The sequence below is a fragment of the Heterodontus francisci genome, chromosome 2, assembly GCF_036365525.1.
Source record: "Heterodontus francisci isolate sHetFra1 chromosome 2, sHetFra1.hap1, whole genome shotgun sequence".
Taxonomy (NCBI): domain Eukaryota; kingdom Metazoa; phylum Chordata; class Chondrichthyes; order Heterodontiformes; family Heterodontidae; genus Heterodontus; species Heterodontus francisci.
In genome coordinates, this window is record NC_090372.1 from 43309668 (window position 1) to 43317505 (window position 7838).

Genomic DNA, 7838 nt, shown 5'->3' on the forward strand with positions numbered 1-7838 from the left:
CCCAGAATTGTTGAGGTTTTGTTTTGCATGCTATTTCCCCGACTTTGCAACTGCACTTCAGATATTCAACTATGGTGGGGGGGTAGAGGGAGGGGTGGGTGAAGAGGGGGAGGGGTGGGGAGTGCGGGGAGGGGTGGGGAGAGGGAGCATGCAAAATGCAGGGACCAAACAGTTGCAATGCCTGAAGTATTGTGGAGAAGTAGAGAAAGCAACTGGGTAGGGGAGAAAGCAACTGGATTGGGCATCCGCAGCTGGAGGGAACGGCTGAATGGAGAGGGCCGGAAGCGAGAGGCCGTTGAGAGCCGCGGGGAGCGAGCGTGCGAAGACCTTGGTGTCACCGGGTCCAGGGACTGGCCAGTAAGTCTTTTGCTGTTGTGTTTATGGCGCATGCACAGAAAAAGGCACTCCTCTTCCGTTCCGCTTCTCCCCCCTCCACTCTCTCCCCTTTCTCCCTCTCCCCCCAGCTCTCTCCCTCCCCCCTTCCTTGCCCCTCCCTCTCCCTCTTTCTCCCCCCCTCCCTCTTTCTCCCCCCCCTCCCTCTTTCTCTCCCCCTCCCCCTCTCCCTTTCTCTCCCTCTTTCTCCCCCTCCCTCTTTCCCCCTCTCCCTCTTTCTCCCCCTCTTTCTCCCCCCTCCCTCTTTCTCCCCCCCTCCCCCCCCTCGCCCCCCGGCACTGCTACCGCTGGTCTCCCCGTGCTGCTGTCCCCGGCCCCCGCGCTGCTCTCCCCGGGCCCCGTGCTGCTGTCCCCGGCCCCCGCGCTGATCTCCCCGGCCCCCGCGCTGATCTCCCCGGCCCCCGCGCTGCTCTCCCCGGCCCCCGCGCTGCTCTCCCCGGCCCCCGCGCTGATCTCCCCGGCCTCCGCGCTGATCTCCCCGGCACGCTCCACTCTCTCACTCCGGCCATTGTATACTGCCACGTGTTTGTCAGGTTTCATCTCTGTGATTCTTTGAACAGCGCCATCTTTAGTCCTGGCAGCTGCTACAGTCGCAAGCTGTGACGTTTTCGTGGCACATGCTGTATTTGCGCATCTGCCAAAACCACGCCACCTACCGATCGCGTTGTCAACAATTGCGGTCTATTTTTAATTTGTGGTTGAGACTTGTGAGACTATCCAACCCAGTAGCATTTATAGTTTAAATGAAATAAAGGAAGCTGTGCTGTATACAGGTGTACAGAAAACTGACCTAATCTAACCAGCATACATTGTGAAGGCCAAAAGGGCTTTGAGCTAAAGTAACCTGTTAACAGCTGCAAGCTGTCTTCATTAAAAATAAACAAAGTCACTGGTGAAAAAACACTTTAAGGCTATGGAATGTTTAACAAAAAGCAGAAAAGTCATAAAAATTGCGTTGAAACCTATAAACAGACATACTTCAAAGCAATGGTTTGCTTTGATGCTGAATTAGAACTTTGGAAAAAAATTCATGTGCGGAAAAACATGGAGCTATGGTATCTGAAAACATGAAGATAATAGATCATGTTTTAAAGGTTGCTAATTTAACTGCCCTATGTGGTCCATAGTGTTTTGAAAAGCTGCAAGAGAGTGACAGAGACTTAAGCTGATTGATAATGTCAGAGTTTGCCTTCTTTTGAAATGCAGAGAAGCTAGAAATTCTCTAAGCAACAGCATGTAGGAAATCAATAATTTAAAGGACTCTGATTTTGTTTAATTGCCCTGTGGTTTTAAAATGTGTGTGTGTGACCAGGAAAGGATAAAGATCTTGAAGGCATCTGCAACATCCACCAGAGATGAAGAAATTACTGAAAGAAATATAAACATATGCTCATCATCAAGACAGTTTGAACAAAGAATTAGATGCCTCATTGGACTTAAGGTGTAGCTTAAGGTGTATTTTGATAGGACAGTATGAAGTGGTCAATGAAACATCCTGCCCACCTTGGGAAAAAAAGGTATAAAAATCATTGCAAAGAGTGATTCGGTGCTTAAGTCAGGTAGCTTGGTCAACTACTGCAGAGAACGATTGGCAGGGAAGTGACTGCTCGCTGGGTGATCATGTATGTATAATTCTTTGTAATGTATTTGTGGGTAATGGGTGTATTGTTAGTGGGTGTTTTGTATTGTTAGCTAGTATTCCTACTGAACCTAGTAAAGCTGTTAGTATTTAATTTGAGCTTTGAATGTTGTCTCCTTATATCTCCTAATTCTCATGTTCGAACCATGGAGTGACCAGTCAAGGGGAAAATGTTACATCATCCAAAACAGTTGCCATATCCTAACTCACACCAAGTCCTGTTCACCATCACCCCTGTGCTTGCTGATGTACATTATCCAACAACACCTCAATTTTAAAATTCTTTTCCTTGTTTTCAAATCCTTCCATGGTCTCGTCTCTCCCTATAACTGTAACCTCCTCCATTCCTACAGTTGCCTAAGCCTTCAGCTCTTGAATTCCCTCCTTAATCTTCTCCACCTCTCTACTTCTCTCTCTTCCTTTAATGATGCTCCTTAAAACCTACCGCTTTGGACAAGCATTTGGTCATCTGTCCTACTCTTTATATGGCTCGGTGTCCAGTTTTGTTTGATAACACTCCTGTGAAACACCTTGGACATTTTGCTATGTTAAAGGCACTATATAAATGCAGATTGGTGTTGTTGGTTGTATTCTCGAAGATGCATTTAACGGTAGTGATGCTGTGTGGGGAGCAGTCACTAGCAGAGTCCTGCAGTGAGCAGTGTTCGGGCTGTTGCACTTCACTAATTTTATCATTGACATGAATGAATGCATTGCAGGAATTGTCCACAAGTTCTCGGATGATAAAATAAATGAAAAGAAAAGATAAAAGTTGTAAGGACCTTTAAACCAGAAAAATAGTTTGCTGGTAAATTTAGATGTAATATGTCTATATCTAGCAGATGTCTTTTAAAATAGAAAAATGTAGTGTTATAACACTAGGGTAGGAGATAGGCAAGAATCCGTACATTGTTATGGGCAGGTGGGTGATGGCATGGCTTGTTTTACACTGTTCACTTCCCAACTGACCATAGCAAGTGTTTCTGTTACTAGTGTTTTAACCCCTTGTGTTTTATTTGCCAAATAAACAGACAGATGACAGGTTTTCTCGTAGATAAAAAAAAATAACCATTTTAAACAAATCCCAAAATGATCGCAGCACCACTCATGCACGCATTCACTCTTACATGCACTCTCAAGAGAAAATAGATAGAAAAGTATGGGTTAAAGGCGTTCAGAGTTCAGATTGTAAAAGTCTGTTGTTTCAGGAATAATCCTGTGGGATCCCCTTGGGAGGTGAATTTTAAAGTTGCAGGTCTGTTTGCTGGTTGTCTTGTAATTGTTACGTTTTGCGGTTTGGCAGTTCACTTTGGGTTGAAGACGGTGCTCATGTCTTCGGGCAATTCTCACCGGTAGGAAAGTCATTCTTACAAAAGCACTTTCTTGTCTCTGCTGTAGCTGGCTTCCAACTTGTCTCAGCAGGGTTCAACTGTATTGGCTGGAACCGATCTCTCTCTGTTAATTCTTGTTGGAATTCAAGATGGCTTTATGTGGCTGAAGGCAGACCAGACTGATGTTGTTGTCTCTAGTCCTGTCCTGAAAACACTCCCCCTTTGTTCTTCAAAATAATTACCTTTTAAGGTGAATTTTACAAGGGTTGGTTTCACCCATGTGATTTCAGGTTTCAGTCCTAGCTGGGCTGTAAAATGGCCTTGATGATGCCCCATTCTGAGGAGATCAGGGTGGTTCACACTCCATTGTAATGGAGGTTATTTGGAGACAAGAACTCTGAGAAAAGTCTTGTATCATGGTTTTTGAGTATAGCTCTCATCCAGGTGTGATTATCTGTCGCATTTCCATGCAGACGAGGCTTAATTGGTTTTTCAGTCTTGGTAGACACGGATGTGGACTTGAGTGCAAGAGATGCTGAGGGTCAGGTGTCTTGTTCTCCATTTTGTTGATGGTACATGTACCAGTCTCTTTAAAAATTGTTCCAATTTTATATAACTCTTCAGTTTGGTTCTGTATTTTCATTGCTGCACTTCTTTTGAGCGTAACAACATACATGTATACCAAGGTCGGCCAACATACGGCCCGCAGGCCAAATTCAGGCCCGCCAAAGGCTTTGATCCGGCCCACCAATCATGGTGGGCACTTCATTACGGCCGGCCAATCATGGTGCTATCAATCGGGGCACTGGTCAATAAAAAGCATTGGGGCGCAGCGGGGTAGGTGAGCTTGTTGAGTTGGCGGACAGAGGAGGTGAGTTCACAGAGACTGCAGGGGAGCGGTGAACTCGGAGAGACTGTGTTGCGGGGGAGGTGAACTCGGAGAGACTGTGTGGAGGGGCAGGTGAGCACATTGAGACTGTGTGGAGGGGGAGGTGAGCACACACAGACTGTGTGGAGAATTGGGGGAGGTCGCAGAGACCGTGTGGAGGGTGAGGGGAGGTCGCAGATTGTGTGGAGGGGGGAGGTGAGTTTGCAGAGACTGTGTGGATAGGAAGGTGAGTTTGCAGAGACTGTGTGGAGGGGGGAGATGAGTTTGCAGAGACTGTGTGGATAGGAAGGTGAGTTTGCAGAGACTGTGTGGAGGGGGGAGATGAGTTTGCAGAGACTGTGTGGATAGGAAGGTGAGTTTGCAGAGACTATGTGGATAGAAAGGTGAGTTTGCAGAGACTGTGTGGAGGGGGAGATGAGTTTGCAGAGACTGTGTGGATAGAAAGGTGAGTTTGCAGAGACTGTGTGGAGGGGGAGATGAGTTTGCAGAGACTGTGTGGAGGGGGAGATGAGTTTGCAGAGACTGTGTGGATACAAAGGTGAGTTTGCAGAGACTGTGTGGATAGAAAGGTGAGTTTGCAGAGACTGTGTGGAGGGGGGAGATGAGTTTGCAGAGACTGTGTGGAGGGGGAGATGAGTTTGCAGAGACTGTGTGGATAGAAAGGTGAGTTTGCAGAGACTGTGTGGAGGGGGGAGATGAGTTTGCAGAGACTGTGTGGAGGGGGGAGATGAGTTTGCAGAGACTATGTGGATAGGAAGGTGAGTTTGCAGAGACTGTGTGGATAGGGGGGTGATGTCCGATTCAGAGTGCTGGGCAAGCACAGAGCGGCAGTGTGTTTCCGCTCCTTGTGTATGATGGGTGAAGGGAGGAATTGTTGGAAGATGTTAGTAATTTTTTGAAATGCTGTATGTCCTATTTCTTTAACCCAGATTGGCCAAGATTTTAGTTGTGTGCTAGGAGCTGTCAACCAGGGAAAGCACAAGACTCGCTGGTAGTTTTGTAACCATTTGGAAGTTAGTTTGTTCATAATTAAGAGTCGCTTCCCTCTCATAGATGACGGCTCATGAATACAACAAGAAAAGGAAAATTGATCCTGAAGTCGAGCATTCAAATGCTCTTGGGATGATGATTTTTAGTTATTGAGCACAACGGGGGCAAATTTGTGTCTGATATGTTAAGAGAAGATAGCTATTTTGAAGGAATACAATATCAAGCAACATTATTCTACGAAACACGCTGGCAAATTTGACAGCCTCATGGGTCAGGTGAGAATCAATTGAGTGAACTCGCTGAAACAAAACATGATCGGTCAACAATCTTTCTTCAAAGCTGCAAACCAGAGTTCGGAGGCAGCAGCCAAGGTCAGTTTTTTGATAGCCGCAACAATATCTAAGAGAGGGAAACCTTTGTTTGATGGGGAATTTGTGAAAGACTGCTTGAGCATATTTACATCTGTGGCATGTCCTGACCAAAAGCTGGTGGTAGAGAAAACCAGCCTTTCACATCAGACCATTGCTAGAAGAGTAGACGACCTAGCATTCGACATTCAAAATTCTGTGGTCAAAAGACGCAATGCCTGTCAGTTTTACAGTCTGGTGCTCAATGAAAGCACCGATGTGAGTGACACAGCTCAACTGGCAGTCTTTGTATGAGGAGTCACTGAAACCTTTGAAGTCGTTGAGGATCTGCTCGACCTACGTCCAATGAAAAGCACAATAATGGGTCAAAACATTTTCAATGAAGTAAAATGTGTCTAGGTGAAATTTGATCTTTTAGAGGACAGACTTTGCGGTCTAACTGATGGAGCCCCTGCGATGATAGTCAAGCACAATGGATTCATCAGTCTAATGCTCAAATCAATGCCTCGTGAAGGCATCAAACATCACTGCATCATTCACCAAGAACTGTTGTGTGTAAAGACCCTGGAGATGAAACATGTGATGGAAAAGGTTGTTTCTGCAGTCAATTTCATAAGGTCCAAGGGGCTCAATCTCAGACACATCCAAGCCTTTCTTACAGAGGTAGGATCAGACCATGATGATGTAATTTACTTCAGCCATGTTCGGTAGCTCAGCGGGTTGGCCACACTAGCCAGATTCTGGTCAATGCATGAAGAAGTAAGAACCTTCATGACAAGCAAAGGCAAACTTCAGGGACGACAATGAGTGGTTGAATGACTTGGCATTCCTGGTTGACATCACCAAGTTTCTTGCAGACATGAATGTGAAACTGCAAGGAAAGGATCAATTTGTCCACAAACTGTATGAGCATGTCCAAGCGTTCATTCAGAAATTAGAATTGATTCAGAAACAGTTGATTCTGAAAAAAGCTATTCACTTCACAACACTATGCACAAGGCATGCTGAGACAGTGAACCATGAAAAGTATTCTGCACTGATCGGCAGCTTGAGAGATGAAGTAAAACAAAGGTTTGCAGATTTCAGGGAACACTGTGGTGAACTTAAGTTGTTCGCAGATCTATTTGGAACTGATGCCACTGATGTTCCTGACATGTTCCAACTGGAACTAAGTGAGCTCCAAAATGACAGTGACATGAAGAAAGCTTTCACAGAACATGACCTTCTGACATTTCATAATGGATATGTTCCAGCAGTGTCTTATCCAATTCTATCCAAACATGCACTTCGATTCATTGCACTGCTTAGTGGCACATATTGCTGCACAGCTTTCAAGAATGAAAAGCACCAAAACAAGATCAAAGTCACTCCTGACAGATGGACATCTATCTGAAATACTCTGCATCGCTACATCAAGTGTACAGGCTGACATTGACTGCCTGTGCAAGCAAAAACAATGCCAGGAATCTTACTAAATCAGTGTTCAACATCACGATGTGAAAGTAAACTAATAAATTAGTCTTCTCATTTAAAGCTTCTTTACAAAAATTTTAATTTGTTGTTTTGATGACCAGTAAGATAAATTTTTAATGCTTTATCTTTCCAAAATTTGCTCACTGGCTCCTTATGTAGGGCAAAAATTGTGATGTGGCCCCTCACGCAAAAAGTTTGGATACCCCTGGTTTATACCCTAAAGGCTGGTGGGCTTAAGAACCTGGGTGTTAACAGTGTTCGAGTCACTGAAGGTCCGTGACCAGGACTGTGAGGCCATTACAAAAAGCAAAGAGTTAGGATGTATCGCTCGGATAATTAAGCACAGAACAAGAAATACTATTCGGTCTCTTCAAAGGCCTTGCTCAGCCTCATCTAGAGTTTTAGTCCCTGTAACGAAAAGCTTTTTATGTTGTCTGATGCAACATAAATGACTTGCCTGGAATTCAATTGTTGAAGTTCTCAAACAGGTTTATTGAACAGCTAAACTATTAAACACAGTACAGAGCTAACTAATTATAGGACTTGCCTCTTGATGTTACACTTACAGAGTGAGTTACAGAGTTACATGACTGCACATGATGCTCATTAGCATCCTAAGATCTTAAAGGAACATCACTCTTAAAGGCAATCAGACAACAGTTCCCTGTAAGCAAAGTACTTTTGAAGGCTTCCATTTTAAAATAAGGACTCTTATATAAAATTATGGCTGCAACATTGGGCTCCGTCATGCTGCT

The 7838-nt window shown here is 44.8% G+C and overlaps 1 protein-coding gene across 1 annotated transcript; it reads left to right on the top strand.

Moving 5' to 3' along the window:
• The first annotated feature begins 5553 nt into the window (after window positions 1-5553).
• LOC137380581 (general transcription factor II-I repeat domain-containing protein 2A-like) lies at window positions 5554-7003 on the top strand. The gene is made up of 3 exons (XM_068052622.1): window positions 5554-5868; window positions 6010-6273; window positions 6395-7003. The coding sequence occupies exons 1-3, from the start codon at window positions 5554-5556 to the stop codon at window positions 7001-7003; spliced, it is 1188 nt and encodes a 395-aa protein (XP_067908723.1).
• Window positions 7004-7838: the final 835 nt, after the last annotated feature.